At 40.0% G+C, this 19,829-nt stretch overlaps 1 protein-coding gene across 1 annotated transcript; it reads left to right on the forward strand.

The window, feature by feature from the left end:
- The first annotated feature begins 892 nt into the window (after positions 1-892).
- LOC121389553 (L-methionine gamma-lyase-like) lies at positions 893-19,468 on the forward strand. The gene is made up of 10 exons (XM_041521222.1): positions 893-1,041; positions 3,352-3,553; positions 9,175-9,333; positions 10,252-10,386; positions 13,573-13,745; positions 14,256-14,367; positions 14,917-15,030; positions 17,016-17,153; positions 18,280-18,425; positions 19,007-19,468. Exons 1-10 carry the CDS (start codon positions 1,037-1,039, stop codon positions 19,074-19,076), a joined length of 1,254 nt encoding a protein of 417 aa, XP_041377156.1. The 5' UTR covers positions 893-1,036; the 3' UTR covers positions 19,077-19,468.
- The last annotated feature ends 361 nt before the right edge of the window (positions 19,469-19,829 follow it).

The following is a 19,829-nucleotide window of genomic DNA, read 5'->3' on the forward strand; positions in this document are numbered from 1 at the left end:
GGTTTTAAATATGGCTTTTGCCCCCCCCCCCCCCCCACCAACTAGACTGTGTTCCTCCACTACAGATTGTGCTCCCTCCCCTCCCCCAACTCCAGATATCGTTCCTACGGGCCTGATTCTAATGTTTTATATACCATAGCTCAACTTTCATATGTATCATTTAATTTTATTCCAAATACCGAACAAAATTTTAAATAACTTGGTGAAAAGAAATCCCGACAAGAATCCTAAATGTATTTATCTGTATAATGCTTTATAAATATTTAAATTACGTTAAATACAATAAATATCTGCATACATACACGCGCGCACACATTAATATTATTTCAGCCCATATCCGATATTTATTGCGTACGAATCCGAACCGATGGTTTGTCGGGGGTTAACAACAAAATATTTTTGTGTGTTTATTGGGAGATAGGTGCTGTGTTGTACTGGGGGTAATCACCCAATATATCACATATAACTCGAGTAATCCATGACCGGGTCCAAATTGCAGACTAGATTTTTTTTTTTTTTGGACACCAATAGATAATATTGATTTATTAATCATAGCTATTGGATATCAAACGTTTGGTAATTCAGGCATGTATAAAGAGGAAACCCGCTACAGTTTTTCATTAGTAGCAAGGGATCTTTTATATGCACCATCCCACAGCCACGATAGCACATACCACGGCCTTTGAATTATCAGTTGTGGTGTATTGGCTGGAACGAAGAATAGCCCAATGGACTCACCGACGGGGATCGATCCTAGACCGACCACGCATCAATCGAGCGCTTTACCACTGGGCTATGTCCCGCCCCTACCAGACTGTAGATATATCCCACTACTGGCGATGTAAGACATTGTGCCGGGGTGGGGAGTGGAGAAGGATTTGGGCGAGCCGTAAACCTTTTGGAGATACAGGCACGAAAAAATAGGTGACCTGACCTGACCTGAACTGAACTGACTTGTCCCACTTTACTGTAGACATTTAAGAATCGTCCCCGACAGAGCTTTGACAGCATTGCGGTCTAGTTTTAAGCAGTCAACATGGTGTGAGTATAAACTATATGTCACTAGCGGTCGTGTAATATCACTGTACATGTGCATGTGCAGCAGTCCTATGTCTTTAGTACTTGTCGGCTATTAAGTGTACGGGTGATAATACCGTTATTAGTAATAACGACGATCTATATATTGCATATCATGCTGGCCACTGTCTGCATTTTTGTTTCTACCGTATTTATTCTATCAAATGTGTGTACTATTTTATTCAAATCTAACACACGATATCACTGGCAATGTCGCTAAATCTGCTATATGCAATTTTTCAATAAACTCTTAAAGCAAAGATTTAAATTTAACAAACTCTCACACTTAAAAGTCAAGGGTGGGAATTGGTGAACTGCAAAAAAGAGGAAATCTAGAGGAGTCCCGGAAATTCATGAAAGCCTAGGTTAAAATCTGTGCCATCCAGTATATTTTGGAGGAAAGGACGATTAAAATGTGAGAAACGCAATGTTCCATGAGAGGAAAACAGCGGATCCGAGGAGAATTCCCACCCCAGAAAAGTAAATCAATAAAATGTGTGTGTGTGTGTGTGTGTGTGTGTGTGAGAGAGAGAGAGAGAGAGAGAGAGAGAGAGAGAGAGAGAGAGAGAGAGAGAGAGAGAGAGAGTGTGTATCTCTCTCTCTCTCTGTGTGTGTGTGTGTGTGTGTGTGTGTGTGTGTGATTGATTGAGTGTGTGTGTGTGTGATTGAGTGTGTGTCGGGGAAGGGGGGGGGGGGGGGTATGCTTCACATTTAACGAGACGCATCTCTGACTAGTCTAGTTCCACATCCAAAAATTGTCATTTTAATTTTGAACGGCAGAGCCGGTTTAAGGATCCACGGGGCCCGTAGCACAAATAACAGCGAGGCCTCCTTCCCAGAATATATATTTTGCAACCCCCTCGTGGAGAGGGGGAAAATGACCTACGGAAAATAAATGTCAACATGGTGTGAGTATAAACTATATGTCACTAGCGGTCGTGTAATATTACTGTACATGTGCATGTGCAGCAGTCCTATGTCTTTAGTACGTGTCGGCTATTAAGTGTACGGGTGATAATACCGTTATTAGTAATAAAGACGATCTATATATTGCATATCATGTTGGCCACTATCTGCATTTTTGTTTCTACCGTATTTATTCCATCAAATGTGTGTACTATTTTTATTAGCATCCGTTTCGAGATATCTACATAATACCGAATCAAATCTAACACACGATATCACTGGCAATGTCGCTAAATCTGCTATATGCAATTTTTCAATAAACTCTTAAAGCAAAGATTTAAATTTAACAAACTCTCACACTTAAAAGTCAAGGGTGGGAATTGGTGAACTGCAAAAAAGAGGAAATCTAGAGGAGTCCCGGAAATTCTTGAAATCCTAGGTTAAAATATGTGCCATCCGACATATTTTGGAGGAAAGGACGATTAAAATGTGAGAAACGCAATGTTCCATGAGCGGAAAACAGCGGATCCGAGGAGAATTCCCACCCCAAAAAAGTAAATCAATAAAATGTGTGTGTGTGTGTGTGTGTGTGAGAGAGAGAGAGAGAGAGAGAGAGAGAGAGAGAGAGAGAGAGAGAGAGAGAGAGAGAGAGAGAGAGAGAGAGAGTCTCTCTCTGTGTGTGTGTGTGTGTGTGTCTGTCTCTCTCTGTGTGTCTCTATGTATTTGTCTCCCTTCTTCTCCCCATACCTTCTATTTTCTTGCCTCCCCCTCTTTCTCTGTCTGTCTGTCTCTCTCTGTCTGTCCGTCTCTCTCTGTCTGTCTCTCTCTTTCTCTGTCTGTCTGTCTCTCTCTCTGCCTCTGTATGTGTCTGTCTATCTTGTCTCTCTCCCTATCTCTCTGTCTCTGTCGGTCGGTCGGTCGGTCTGCATCTCTCTCTCTCTCTCTCTGTGTGTGTGTGTGTCTGTCTCTCTCTGTGTGTCTCTATGTATATGTCTCCCTTCTTCTCCCCATACCTTCTATTTTCTTGCCTCCCCCTCTTTCTCTGTCTGTCTGTCTCTCTCTGTCTGTCCGTCTCTCTCTGTCTGTCTCTCTCTTTCTCTGTCTGTCTGTCTCTCTCTCTGCCTCTTTATGTGTCTGTCTATCTTGTCTCTCTCCCTATCTCTCTGTCTCTGTCGGTCGGTCGGTCGGTCTGCATCTCTCTCTCTCTCTCTCTGTGTGTGTGTGTGTGTGTGTGTGTGTCTCTCTGTGTGTCTCTGTCTCTGTGTCTGTCTCTCTCTCTCTCTCTCTCTCTCTCTCTCTCTCTCTCTCTCTCTCTCTCTCTCTCTCTCTCTCTCTCAAAGACGTTACATGTACCTATGCTTCTTTTAGAGACGCACGTCTTCCCGCCAAGTCAGATCTGGCCAAGGGTCTTCATGGCCTGAGTCTCGACGATGTTTCCATGGATACGCGGACCGTGTCGGTTCGGTACCATTACGAAGGTACCCCCAGCGAACCGTTAACTCCACCCATATATCACTCCTCTACGTACAAGCTGGGTCATGTGGAAGACTTCATTACGGTCATGAAAGAGGTATGTTGTGGTAGCAGTAAAGTAAATCCACTATCCACCAAACTGACGTAAATGCAAAAACCCAAGAAAATAATAATTTCCCCTGCTGTTGAATCGCATATCGTCGCGTGAGAGCTAAAAGGTCGTAAGTGGCAAATACGAGCTAAAACGTCTTTTGTTTTGCACATTCGGAATCGTCATCCCCGATTACATATTGTCACAAAAAAATCGTAGCTGTGTCCCTAATTGCATCGCTTATACAGAAGGATTTAAATGGTCGTAAGTGAATCACAGATACCAAGTTGCACGAAAATAGACTAACTGACACATACGATTTTCCTCCAATTTGCTTGCTGTCCATTATATGGGTGATAGATACACCCTTTTTAAATACAGTTCATTATATAATTATGTCTGACATAGGTCATATGTGCCAAATACGACACATATGTATTCTTTGTTATCGGTCTGTGATAGAAATTACAAATGCGAAGTACAATAGAGCATACATTATGTCAATATGTTTATGTTCTTGAATCCTAAAAATAATATGACTTGTGTCGTTGTGAGAGCCCGGTCTATAAGAAAAACATTTGGTACTGCATGCAACGAACCATTTGGCAACAGACAAAAATGGTGTCTGTATATATAAATAGGAAATGCAGTAACATTAATGTTTGTATGGTTTGCTATTTTATGTGCACCATAATTATAATAATAAACATGTTTTGGTGAATTTTCTTGAAAAACAAATATCTATTTTGAAATGTTTTTAATTCAAGCAAAGTTCCCAACATGTAATTTGTATCTGTAGATACAATTTTAATTCATAATAATGTTGTATGTGGCATACACGACCAAAGTGCAAGCATAATCACACTGATTTTGGATGTACATGTATTTAATTATATGTTACGGTGATCAAGTTCCGCCTTTCAGCTGCCTTTGAAGATCTACAGGATTGCCCTAATGTAAGCATTGTGGATTAACAATATTGCACATACAAACGTCATTGTAAGTTATCCAGGACAAAGTCCAGTAACAGAAGACAGTGTAATCAGACGTAAGGTTAAAAGGCGAATAAAGTGAATGTGGCCTCATCATAAACGATAGGAAGATCTATGAATTTTGATTAACTTTACAGTTAACAAATATTTGCAACAGAATATCCCTGTCCTGAGTCAGATCCCCGATCCTATCGGAGGCCGGACTCGGGATAGGCGTGTTCGAAACCCTAGTGGTATATGGACTATGGACACGTTAAACCAGTTACTAAGCTAAGCTAAGCAATAGAATGTTGAACGTGAACATGACACAACACACACACACACACACCAAAATGTTAGCACAACATAGCAAGCACAACAGAAGCTGAACATGGCATAGCATACACAACATAAGCTGAACATGACATAGCACACACAACAGGACCTGAACATGATATATAGCATACACAACAGAACTTGGCACATCAATGACAACAAGACCTGAACATATCATAGCAAAAAGCTGAACATGAGAAAATAATCACCATAGAAAATGAACGTGACACAGCACTTGCGACAGTTTATTTGTTTGTTTTGTTTAACAACACCATTAGAGCACATTGATTAATAAATCATCGGCTACTGGATGTCCAGACAGGACAGCACATACGACGGCCTTTATCCAGTCACTTGCGACAGTTTATTTGTTTGTTTTGTTTAACAACACCATTAGAACACATTGATTAATTAATCATCGGCTACTGGATGTCCACAGGACAGCACATACCACGGCCTTTATCCAGTCACTTGCGACAGAACCTGAACATGACATAGCACTCACAACAGAACCTGAACATAATAGAGAACTCACAACAAAACCTGAACATGACGTGGCACACACAACAGAACCTGAACGTGACATAGTACACACAACAGAACCTGAAGAAGAACATGACAGAACACACATACAACATACCATGATCGTGACATAGCACACACAATAGAACTTGAACATGACATATCACTCACAACAGACACAGAAAATAATTTAGCACACACAACAGAAACCGGAGGATTTTTCACTTAACACTCAACAAAACACAGAGAGAACACTGCACATAACATAGTCTGGAGATATCACTGAACACACATCATACATAACCTGGAGAGATCATTGTACACAATAGAACCTGGCGAGATCACTGAACACACAACAGAACCTGGAAAGATCACTGGACTCGCAACAGAACCTGGAGAGATTACCGGACACACAATAGAACCTGGAAAGATCACTGAACACACAACAGAACCTGGATAGATCACTGAACACACAATATAACCTGGAGAGATCACTGAACACACAGTATATAACCTGGAGAGATCACTGGACACACACCAGAACCTGGAGAGATCACTGAACACACAGTAGAACTTGGAGAGATCACCGGACACACAACGGAACCTGGAGAGATCACTGAACACACAATATAACTTGGAGAGATCACTGGACACACAACAGAACCCAGAGAGATCACCAAATACACAATAAAACCAGGAGTGTGCACTGAACACACAACAGAACCCGGAGAGTACACCCAACATAAAACAGAACCTGGAAAGATCACTGGACATACAACAGAACCTGGAGAGATCACTGAACACACAATAGAACCTGGAGAGATCACTGGACACACAGCATAATCTGGCGAGATCACTGAACACACATTATAACCTGGAGAGATAACTGGACACACAACAGAACCCGGAGAGATCACCAAATACACAACAAAGCCAGGAGTGTGCACTGAACACAACAGAACCCGGAGAGTACACCCAACGCACAGCAGAAGCTGTAGGGTTTACTGTTCACTCAATATAATCTGGAGAAAATCCTGCATACTCAACATGTGGACATGGTATAGTGTTCACTACTTCCGGATTTGATATTCAGTACACAACCTCATTGGAAGTGTAAACCCTATATCCTTTGAATGAGCTTCACTTGAATCCGGTGTATTCCAAACCAATACGCTGCTAAACATAGTTTCTTCATTAAAGGATACCTGTTTCAGTTTGCTTAATTATTCTGGTTTGTCTGTTGCACTAGCTGATAAAACCAGGTATTCTTGAAGCTAGTGAAGTACACCCTGAGGCAGCAGAACCAGGAACTATCTGCAAAAGGACTCCCATGATGCAAAGAACACTGCACACAACATGACATTAGCTTTTCTGATGACTCATCAGGAACGAATACTTGCCTAGAAAAAGAGGTTTTGTATGGACAAGTCGTCTGATTCTGATGCACCATCATCAAACGAACATGGAGCACTACCACCACAGTGTTTTTGCCAGAAAGAAATTTTTGGGTATGGCTCTATGGAATTGAATGCAACCACAGGGGTATGGGGGTCTTCTCTCAGAAAGAATATGGTTACGTTTAGGGTTAGGATTAAGAAAATCATACAGTAATGATAAGAGTAATTAATTTTGTCAAAAAGTTAACTTAAAGAAACATTCTGCAAAAATATATTTGGGTATGGTACCATACCCATTTTACCTTCTGGCAGAAACCCTGCACCAGATAAGGTCAAACAAAATCAGGGGTGGGTCAAAGAAAACAAGGATTTCACGAGTCAGAGTAGTTTTTTTCACATGATTATTTTGTTCAATTGGTGATTTTATTTATCGTATTATTATTAACAAAAGTAAAATAACTTTTTTTCACGTAATATTTTGTTTAAGCGGTGATTTTATTAGAAAGAAATGTTTTATTTAACGACGCACTCAACACATTTTCTTTACACGGTTATATGGCGTCAGACATATGGTTAAGGACCACACAGATTTTGAGAGGAAACCTGCTTTCGCCACTACATGGGCTACTCTTCCGATTAGCAGCAAGGGATCTTTTATTTGTGCTTCCCACAGGCAGGATAGTACAAACCATGGCCTTTGTTGAACCAGTTATGGAACACTGGTCGGTGCAAGTGCTTTACACCTACCCATTGAGCCTTGCGGACCACTCACTCGGGGTTTGGAGTCGGTATCTGGATTAAAAATCCCATGGATCCGAACCCAGTACCTACCAGCCTGTAGACCGATGGCCTGCCACGACGCCACCGAGGCCGGTCTGTGATTTTATTAATACGTGCTTCTACTTGTATTCCTTTTTGAATGTTTGCTTCTAAATATTTTCTATTTATAAGCTTTCTGCTTTTTAAAACTAAATATGTGATTTGCAAAAATTAAATGTTTTAGAAGTGATGGTTCTTTCAGAATAAATATTTAAATTTACTTGATATACTGTTGGTCGTAAATGACGCATTTAATTTAATCATGAATAATTGTCGTAACTACAACTATTTAAACAAATAACTAAAACACCTAATATGCTATAAATACCGCAAACATACAAAGAAATCGTAAATATTTTTAGCTTTCATTGTCATTAAAACAAATTCGACATCTTAACTACTGATCAAGAAAAACAGTTTTCCTTCATCTCGGCTTTTTAAAAATGAATTTTGATGCACTTGCGTCCTTCTGGCTTTCACGCGACGATATATAGTGAAGATAGCCAGTCATTGCTTCAAAAGTATCTGAACTAGGTGGTGTCAAAATAAATCTGGACATATTTTTTTTTCATTTTTGGAGACATATTATGCCGTTTCACGGCTGATAGGAACAAGGAAGTCATTTCACCCGTCTTGTATTCATATTTGGTATGCAGAAATAACTCATGGACAGTGATATCTCATTCAACACAGTTGTGGCTATAGAGGCAAGTGCCATTCCTGTCAAATACTTTTTTTTACTTATTTTCAAATACATAAAATATGTTATTAAAAAAAATTAGTGCATTTAAAAGGTACGACGCAGAATGATGAATGTACTTCTCTGCTACCTTAAGAGGCTTTTTTTCTACCATATGGCTGATGGATTTGTCGTTTCTCTTTATTCATGCATACATGTTTAACATTTTATTTTGAGGTTACACACACAGAGCAGAGAGAGAGAGAGAGAGAGAGAGAGAGAGAGAGAGAGAGAGAGAGAGAGAGAGAGAGAGAGAGAGAGAGAGAGAGGACGCACGCACACGCATACACAAATTTTATCTTGTGGCAAAAAGCTGTGGACTATGGAAAAAGAAAATGGTGGACCACTCGACCGCTTTTTTCAGTATGTTCAGCATATGATCAATTCTGTGACAACTGAAAGCAACGCCACACAATACGAATGACCAAGAGAATAGCTTGCTAATGGCGTCCGATGGAATATTTCCTTCGGAGGGTGCAAGACAATAGATAATCGTGGGATTTGATTGTTAATATTTTAATGTTTCATTTCTAGCTTATTACTTCACCACATTATCACTCTTACACTTTGACTATTCGAAATACCTTTATTATATTACTGTTCAGGTCTTTGTTCTACTTGTACTGTGGATCTGATATTTGAGAAGCTGGTGCCCATAACACTGTTACCCCCCCCCCCCCACCCCACCCTTCCCCAATAAGCACCTATCCCTTCTCCAAATGTTTTTGGGGTTTTTTGCCTGCCTCATCCTATGAACACGCCTCACAATGTTTGGTATAGATATTTGATTTTCAATACGATGTTGGTTTTGTTGTTTTAGATTTTAAACATGTATATCTTCAGGGCGGGTCGGTGTATTCTCGACTGAGCAACCTGACCACGGAGTCGGCGGAATGTCAGATCAACTTGCTGGAGGAGGGAGCCGGAAGTATCGTGTTCGCGAGTGGCATGGCCGCTGTCTCCACCTTCCTGTTCGCCTTCTTGAAAACAGGAGATCACGTGGTACGTGCATGCGCATTCGGCAAGATTGAAATGAGATCTTACGGACACTTCACCATTTCTTACCTGGTAGGAGCTAGGGCCTACACGAGTACAAAATATTGGACTCGAGTACCCAAAACTTACACTAGATGATGGTGAGATTAAGGAATAAAGTAAAATGGCATTATGCATCTTAATTCCAGCGCTGAACATAGATGCCAAATCATGCCATTGCATTGCATTTACAAACCGGTTGATATGTTCAGTGTTGTGACGGACGGACGGCCAGTTTAAAAACAGAAACTAGCGCATGATCATACAATTATTGTGTAACTTATATAGTTGATTATCTATTGCTGAAATTATTGTCCTACATTGTCCATTGTATTATAGTAGATCATTGTATTCCACCTTGTACGGGTACTCGAGTCCTGTGAACGGACTCCAGTCTTGTTAGACTCGACCCGTGTCCGAGTACTCGAGTAAGAGACCCTGGTAGGAACGTAAGTCAAGAAAACTCTTTTATGGGATCTCTTAAGCAACATTGCAATATCTTTGAAAGTATTTTTGCACTGCACGGTGAGATCGTAAATGTGTGAGAGATTAGCGAATTAGGCCCAAGATATGAGTCGGCGCCATTTTGTACCCTGGTTACTGGTCGGGTTATGCTAGCGATCTTTGATTGGTAATTGAATTACGCAAGGCCGTAGCTAGCGCGCGCGCGGGGGGGGGGGGGGGATTATAGAAACTTAAAGGAAATTCTCTTCTTAACCGTTTAAGGTGTTTTAGACTATTAACTACTCAGTTGCCCCATCCCACCCCCACCCCCCAACAATTTTTTTTTGCTACGGCCCTGTTAAGGTAATGTGAACAATTAGCCAACTATTTGCTGGTAAATGACATGAGTAATATTTGGTATGAGTTTTATATCTGTTGTAGGTGTGCTGTCTTCCCGTGTATAGCGGCACACAGACCCTGTTACGTGACGTCGGTAAGTTTGGAATCGAGGTGTCCTGGGTCCCAGCCGGATGTTCAATGGATGAGTACAAGAAAGCGGTCAAGCCAAATACAAAAGTAAATCATCAGTATTTTATTATTCAATCGTGTGTACACTATTTTTGTTTGAGAAAAATTGTTTTGTTTGACGACACCACTAGAGCACATTGATTTATTAATCATCGGTTATTGGATGTTAAACATATGGTCATTTTGACACAATCATAGAGAGGAAACCCGCTACATTTCCCTATTGGTAGCAAGGGATCTTTTATATCGCTGGCGTAGGAAGCGGAGGGTGGGTGGGTGGGGGGGGGGGGCACTTTTCAGATATTTTGCTTTATATGTGCTTTATAATACCCGGTAGTGTAAAAGTGTGCAAATATAAAAGTGTGCACCCCCCCCCCTTTTTGGCACCTTCCTACGCCACTGTATATGCGCCATCCAGCAGACAATGCACATAATTCTGTGCCGTAGTGTTATATTGATGTCTCAAACAAAAAGGGGGTGGGACGTAGCCCAGTGGTAAAGCGCTGGCTTGATGTGCGGTCGGCCTGGGATGGATCCCCGGTCGGTGGGCCCATTGGGCTATTTCTCGTTCCAGCCAGTGCACCAAGACTGGTACATAAAAGGTCGTGGTATGTACCACCCTGTCAGGCACCTATGGGCAACCTAGGGAGACACCACAGCATCGTAAAGGTCTAAAATTAACGAGCTACTCTCGATTCACCAATATCAAAACCTATATTAGCTCGGCCATTTACCTTTCGACCGACCGTTCAAAATTGCGCCAAATTCCCTCAATCAAAATTGCGCACCCTTTTCTCTTTGGCATTTAACTGCTCCATTCAAATTCCATAGCACCACCACCACCCCCACCCGCCTGCTACCGATTTGATCGGGCTGCTGGTGCTCCCTTGCACCTGCCAGTGCAGGCGGTCCCTCCTCCCCCCCCCCCCCCCCCCACCTTTCCTGTCATGGACGCAGGAGCCGGCCAAGGCCGGCTCTTGTGCCCACGACAGGCGTGCGCTACAACAGCTTGTTCTGAATGTGCACGTAAAACCCTATGACATGACATGACCACCCTGTCTGTGGGATGGTGCATATAAAATATTAGCCCGAGCTCTCTCAGTATACTGTAAGTAGAGCTATGTTGTATTAAAGACACTGTTTAGGTAATAAAAACGTTTCAGCTAGTACTAGCGGGCTAGACATTCTTACAATTGTGACGAATATCAACTGTTGGGTATCTCTTTCGTCGGTGTTCTGGTTCTCGGTGTTTCTGGGTATCTCGGCGTATCTGGGTATCTTAAAGTTTCTGTTCCTAGGTAATTATCTTCAGTTTTGCTACTGAATGCTAGCTCCACGGCTATTAGCTTCAGGACCCATATTCACAAAATATCGTAAGCCTAGTTTTACACGTAAACGTAAATCTAAGACTGAAGAGCTATTCACGAAACAACGAAAACGTAAGTTACGTGTAAAGTTGGACGTAAATATAAGAGTGCCTCCAGTTACAACTAACACTGCACGTAAGTCGTGTACATATAATAAATCAAGCACGATCGCCGTTATTTAATATTATTTACGAAAACTGGCAGCATTTCCAATAATTGAAGCAGTTTGCGATGGCGAACGCCCACGGATTTAACATAGTTGTGTTGGTGATCGAACGGATGTTTTCGACTCGGCCAATTTCTCCTGAGTTATGTTTTCCTTTTTAAGAAATATCGTCAAGTTCGTACCAAAACGCGGATCCTCACCAATACCAAAATGTCATGTTTCTCCGTTCGCGATGTTATTGTTAGCAGAAGACAAACGAAATTGCGTTTTGCGCATTTGTTATTTATCCAGTAGCCATCGTTTCTAATGGGCTTTTTTTTAATTTCTCCGGTGAGAGTGTTAAATCGTGGATTTAGTCCAACTAAATTAGGTTTACATTTACGACCGTCTTTGATAATAAGGTGCTTCTTGCACGTAAACGTAAATCTACGGCAGACGTAAGTGCCAGTCGTAGACGTAAATTTACACTTTTTTGTGAATATGGGTCCTGGACTTAAATGTTTTATAAGCACGGTCCCTGACGATGGGCCAAAAAGGGGTAAATTAATCGTTATTTTCATAGCAAATGTCCATTTATTGGAAACTCGTTGTTAGTGATTAGCCTAAATAATCCCCAATAAGGCGATAAGTATCCGGTTCCATGGACACGAACTTACGTGTCAGCGTTAGTTGAGGCCGCACTCTTTATATTTACACTTTGGGTTTAGTCGTGGTTTCGTGAATAGCTCTTCAGTTATTAACGTTTACGTGACTTTTAATTAGCTGATTACTTACATCAATATGGGTACCCATATTTACAAAAAAGTGTAAATTTACGTCTACAACTAGCACTTACGTCTCGATTTAGATTTAGTTACGTGAAAGAAGCACCTTATTTCGCAAAGCTGGTCGTAAATAAACGTATCGTGGACGTAAATCTACGATTTAACACTCTCACTGGAGTAATCCATAAAAAACACATTAGAAACGATGGCTACCGGGTAAATAACAAATGCGCAAACGCAATTTTGTTTGTCGTCTGCTAACAATAACATTGCGAACAGTTTGGAACCATGGCATTTTTGGTATTGGTGGGGATCCGCGTTTTGGTACGAACTTGAGGACATTTCTTAAAAAGGAAAAGATAACTCAGGAGAAATTGGCCGAGTCGAAAACATCCGTTCGATCACGAACAAAAATATATTCAATCCGTGGGCGTTCGCCATCGCAAACTGCTTCATTTATTGGAAATACTGCTAGTTTCCGTAAATAATAGTAAATAACGGCGATCGTGCTTGATTTATTATATGTACACAACTTACGTGCAGCGTTAGTTGCAACCTGAGGCACTCCTATAATTTACGTCCAACTTTACACGTAACTTACGTTTTCGTTGTTTCGTGAATAGCTCTTCAGTCGTAGATTTACGTTTACGTGTAAAACTAGGCTTACGATATTTTGTGAATATGGGTCCTGGACTCTAAAAGTTTTATAAGCACGGGCCCTGACGATGGGCCCTGGTGGGGGGTTTAATCATTTATTTTCGTGCTTATGTCCATTTAAGGTTCAAACTCGTTGTTAGTGATTAGCCTGTCCCATCCCCATTGAGCCGATAAGTATCCGGTTCCAGGATACGACCACCCAGAGGCCGACACTGGGTTCAGTGACATTAAAAATACGTGACTTTTAATTAGCTGATTACTTACATCAATATTTTACCAGTTACTGTATGGCGAAACTCCGGCCAACCCCGAGATGTCCATTCTCGATTTAGAAGAGTTCGGAAAACTGGGCCAGTCGCTGGAGGGCGTGTTCACTATCGTGGATGCTACTTTTGCCAGCCCCTACCTCCAACAACCAATGAAATACGGGATTGACTTCAGCCTTCACAGCTGGTTGGTTGGTTTTATTCTAACAGTTAACTGCTAATAATATATACCTTCTGCTCCAGCATGTTTTGTTTGTATATCTTGTAGCTTTTATAGTATTTTTCTATTACAATTTAAGGAATGCCACGATTAACCTTATATTAAACATATCTATATATATATAAAGTCCTATCTGCATGAATATTGAATCTTTAATAAAAATGCTATTACATGTACACAGTTTTTCAAAAATCAGTTTCGCCCTTTCTTAAAGTAAAGTTAATTAATATCACGGGGGTGGTGCCCCTCACAAATACTCAAATCATTTACTTTTTGTTTTTTCTATTATATAAATATATACCAAAAACGAAATGCTTGTGTCCCCTCCCCCATAGTTTGTGCCACCCCTCCACTTCACATTTCGTTCCTACAGCCTAGTGAATATTCAATTACGCCTCTTTTGCGTACACCAGCTGCGTTCCTGGGATAAGTAATGAGTTAAAAAGGAAATATTCTTGAATGTTTAATATGTTTCAGCACCAAGTATATGGGAGGCCACTCTGACCTGATTGGTGGTTGTATCACTACGCGGACTGTCGACCAATGGAAGAAACTCAAGAAGTGGCAGACCAGTGTCGGCAGCATGCTGGTAAACACTGCGTGGATAATAAAGAGAATAATAAACGAGTTACCAGATATTATAAAATTTATGTCTCGAGTGAAATAATTTTCACATGTTTTCGTCTAATAGAGCCGTTTTAACAACTACTAATATATAATAAATTCATTTTGTTGTGATGAGTATCAGTGTACATACCCAATGTTTTTCTGGTCATCCTAACCTTCAGTTTGGGCTAATACACGTATATTATAATACTACGGAACATTTTGTGGGGTTGGAGTCTAAATGCGATTACTTAACTGGAAGTTCTATAATAGCGGTACATGCTCTAAAATAAGTTAATCCGTCCCACCCCCAACCCCCCCCCCAAAACTACTACTACTAATGAAATAATAATAAAAAATTAATAATAAAAATTGTTCGTCGTGAGTAGGGGGCTTCAGACCCCCCTCGACACCCCCTCCGCCCCCCTCCATGGATCTGCGCCTGCTTCTGGAGCATTTTAAATGAAATTTCAAATCTGCTTTCAACTGTGCAATAGCCATCTTTGACACTACTAACCTTGTTGTATTGCAGTCCCCGCACGACGCGAGCCTGTTGATCCGCGGTGTGAAGACACTACCAATCAGAATGAGGCGACACAGCGAGAACGCGCAGAAAGTGGCGCACCACCTCGACCAACACCCAAAGGTTCACAACACATTACGCATTTCTGCGTAAGGGGGAAATACCCAGTTGTCCGTAATCCGCATGTGTATACGAGCACGTATTTAATAATACACAGATGCGCAAACACGGGTACGGAGACACAAAACATGGAATCTATTCAACCTATTTGCATAGAATCCCTAATTATATACATAGCAATGAAATATATAGACCTACGGAAACCATAAAAGTGATATTCGTTGAAAAGTCATATTTTCACTGTATTTTAGCTACAGTGAAAATATAGAAATCGTATTTACATTTTTTTTGTAAAAGTGCATGATTAAATTATCTACCTTTGTCTAGTTTTTTCGTATTTAGGTTTGATGATTACCAATGCATCTGATTGTATTGAAAAAAAAAGAAGTAATTTAAACAACTGTACATATAAAAAGGGGATATGAAGTGCATTTACGATAAAATATCTAAAACGAATTGAATACGAAGCTAAATAATGACAATATTCTGTCATTGAGTGTAAGTTAAAATTTAACGGCGTTTGATTCGTTTTGTTTTTGTGGGTGGGGTTTTTTTTTAGGATCCCTTTGTCAGGTATGTTTGCACAGCAGTTTTATTAAATAAATGTTAATTTAATAATTAAACAAAGATAATTTTTATTCAAATTTCTTTTAAAAAGTCTATGGTCAACTGGGGCGTAGCCAGAGAGGAAAAAATGCTGAGGTAAACCCAGACCTGTAAAATAAATATCGGTGTCATGGGAAATATAAAATAAATGTGGGGAAATTCCAGACGAGGCAGTCGCCTCGTCTGCCTCATGCTGGCTACGCCATTGGTCAAATAACTTTTCTGGAAAAGTTCCATCAGAAGAAATATATCATGGCGTTACGTGTTTTGATAGGATAAGCGCAGGATATTAACAAAAAGCGAAAGATATTGTCAAAAATTAGGAAAAATGTATATTAGTTGTAGAAACATCACGAGGGGTTTATAGATTTTTATACCCTCTGTATGCTCTTGTACCCCAAGCCGAAGCAATGAGTTAAAATATAGTTTTCACACATCACGAGTTGCCATAAAAATCGTATTCGAAAAAAACCTATGAAATAGTCTCTATAAATGCTATGGATTACGCATTGCGGATTACGAATATGTATACGCATACTGATTACGGAGAAATGGAATTTGCGCCTAACGTAATTAATAACAGACAGTTTTACGTATTAAAACGTAGCATAATTACTAATGCAGACAGTTTTACTTATTTTAGCATAGTGTAATTATTAATGCAGTATTTCAGTATAACGAAAATAATGATACAGATGGCGATTACATATTTCGGTTTATAAAACACCAGTGTAAAATACTGCTCATGTCATAACAATCTCTCAATATCTAACTAGTGTAATATTGGCGTGACGTGAGCGTGACGTAGATCACTTGCTGACCTATTCCTAAAAAAATAACGTGTAGTAGGTCTCGACATCTGCTTACTTCTGTGTTGTGGCTTGTTTGCAGTTGGTTTGTAATAAATAAAATACTTAACTAGCTTGCCTGTCGTACCATTTTTTTAAAACTGAAACTCGTGAACAGTGTTGGCATCTGACTAGCTTTCGCTCGTCAGATACCAAAACTGTTCACTCGTTTCATAAAAACAGGCAAGCTCGTTGAGTATTCTATATATATATATATATATATATATATATATATATATATATACATATACATATACATATATATATATATATATATATATATATATATATATATATATATATATATACACAAAAATCCTCCAATGTTGCTGGCACCTCTTAAAGGGCGGAGTCTTAATGTGTAATATAAAGGAAATTCAAAGCCTCCTTTGAAGTCACAATTCCTTTCATTTATTTTCGAATTCATAAGAATATACGTATATATATTCATCTTCACCTATACCCTTACATCACAGTTCCTTGAATCTGATTATTTACGGAACACTGTTTGCTTTTCTATTACGATATTTGAAGGTACTACGAGTGATGTATCCTGGTTTACCGTCTCACCCTCAACACGAGGTTGCTAGGAAACAGATGTCGCGTGGTTTTGGTGGGATGTTGATGGTGGATGTGGCTGGTGGTGAAGCAGGAGGGAAAATTGTTTGTGAGGTACAAAAACAACAAAACCGCAACAACAACAACAACAACACACACACACGACACAACCGATTCAACATGGTCTTCTCAAATCACTGCACAGTACCATCTGGCAGAAATGTATATATTGTTTTAAATTTTATATTAAAAATCCAATGCTGTATATCCAATGCATGTGTTCTTGGTCTATTCTTGCCTATTGTGGTGTTTACAGAAACTCAAGACAGTGTTTTAATGAGATAGTTGAGTTTGGGAATGTTGGAGAAAGCAGTAGGTGATTAAAACATTCACAAATAAGTATTCACAAATAAGATGAAGACATTAATATTTCAGGCAAGAAAATAAATTTTAACAAGAAATAACATGCAGTGTTATCTGAGAATCAAATATAAAGTACCTTTAATATCTCGTCTCCCATTTTACTTCGTTATCTCTTTCTGTACGTCTCTCTGTCTGTCTGGCTCTGTCTCCATCTCTCTCTCTCTCTCTCTCTCTCTCTCTCTCTCTCTCTCTCTCTCTCTCTCTCTCTCTCTCTCTCTCTCTCCTCTCTCTCTCTCTCTCTCTCTCTCTCTCTCTCTCTCTCTCTCTCTCTCTCTCTCTCTCTCTCTCTCTCTCTCGGCATTTGATTCTTCAACCCATCGCACCACAAGGCGAGCGCTCTTCCATTGAGCATACAACCCCGAAACAGAGCCAGAGGTGGCGAGAGTGCTGAGGCAGAGAGCACTGTTAGTTGGCCATGATAAAGCATCATGGAGAACAATGGTCATAAGTACCATATATTTTGAAAATATTTTCTAGAACTAAAATTGTTCAATATTGTTAGATAGATTTTGTCATTTTGTTCTGCTTTTAGCATCCAGGTTTTGTGCCTTTATACGCAAAATTACACATTTCACTGGTATAGTAAGGGGAAAAGCTTGGGGGCCATCCCCCAAATCACACCTCGTTTTTACCTTTCTATTTACCTGAAGCCCCATAATATGAGTCATAGACATTGTGGTTGCCCCAACCATGGTGGGTGCCCACTCCACCAATATAAAACCCTACGCCAATCGGACATTCTTAATTATATTTTTATGTGACTCAAGCCAACGAAAATGTAATATGACAATGGTATTATTGCTGTATTGTTTATCAGAGTCTGCGGATTGTGCAGCTGGCGGTGTCCCTGGGCGGGACTGAGAGTATCATAGAGCACGCCATCACCATGAGTCATGGGCGGTACCTACTCAGCGAGGAGGAAATACGACAGAACAGAATAACTCCTGGCATGCTACGGGTCAGGTAAGAACCGATGATGGTGGTGAAGTAAATCAAACCAGATATCGTCTGCCATAGATACTTATAATAATAATGATTATTTGTATAAAAAAAAAGAGAAAAAAGACACGCACGCATGCACACACACACAAATCTGAACAAATGAAACCATATGAAAATGGAATATGTAAAAACAAGTAGTTAAAGCTATATTGAAAAGAAAGATGTTTTAAATGATTGTATCAAACATGGAAAGTCTACACACACACAATCGGTACTAAAGCTGTATCCTAACCGGACGAGAGCGGTGCGAGCGATTATTTTAGAAATCATTGATTTGAATTGCCGTATCCTAACCGCACGTGTACGGCGCGACGGATAAATGTGTCTCGTCGCACGCGTCCAGTTAGGATAGAGCAATTGAAATCAATGCTTTCTAAATAATCGCTCGCGGCCGGTTAGTTAGGATAGAGCTTAACTGGTTTCACCATGCATATCCTTAGTAGCTTTTAAAGTAACCACCTCAACCCAGTCAAAATCAATGCAGAGTGAAAAAAGAAACAACAGAAACAAACAATGATTAAACTTTGTACATTATTTTTTAGCATTGGTTTGGAAGATCCAGACGACTTAATACGAGATTTCGATCAAGCCCTGGCCAAGATACCAGCGTAGAGTAGCTCAGAGATCTTCACCCATCATCAGGGCTCGTGCTTATAAAACTTTTAGAGTCCAGACGCAATCTTTAATGACGTCACACACATGCCATGACGTTCACGTCTCAGACTCTATTAGTCTCGATTTTAGACTCGAAACGTTTTATAAGCACCAGGCCTGATCCACCTGCAGATGTGGTCTGCATGACTCCATTTTGTAACCTATGGGGAATTTGAAACATTTACCTTCAAGCTGGACTTGCCCAGTAAAACGTCGCATACCCCCGTCCTTGACAATACCAGAGTGATGACGTTGATTTGTAATCAATTGATATATGGCAATGTAATCAATATATAATTAATAATTGCTTTTTAAAGTTGGATAAAATTATAATAAATAATTATTATGTTTACGTCTTGATGTTGATTTTATTTTTAATATTTGCACACTGAAAATACTGAAATTACATTTTCTGTTATTTGCATTTTAATTCTTTAAAACACCTGGTGTTATCACTGTTTTCACAGTGATTCATAAGTGTCATCACAACTGTCTCAACATGAACTGAGCTCTGTCTTGTTGAGAAATATGGTTTGTGGTTGAGCTTCGTCAAACTAGTTTTGGAATTGACAGTCCCCATAACGACAAATTAGTAGGAATCCTGTATCGTCCAGCTGCTAAGTGGATGTCCTGTCTGTATGTGAAGAACCTGACCCTAATTCATTGAGAGTACACCATAAGACACTTTCGCAAGCCAAGGTACCACTCCTG

The sequence above is a fragment of the Gigantopelta aegis genome, chromosome 14, assembly GCF_016097555.1.
Source record: "Gigantopelta aegis isolate Gae_Host chromosome 14, Gae_host_genome, whole genome shotgun sequence".
In the NCBI taxonomy this organism is placed as follows: domain Eukaryota; kingdom Metazoa; phylum Mollusca; class Gastropoda; order Neomphalida; family Peltospiridae; genus Gigantopelta; species Gigantopelta aegis.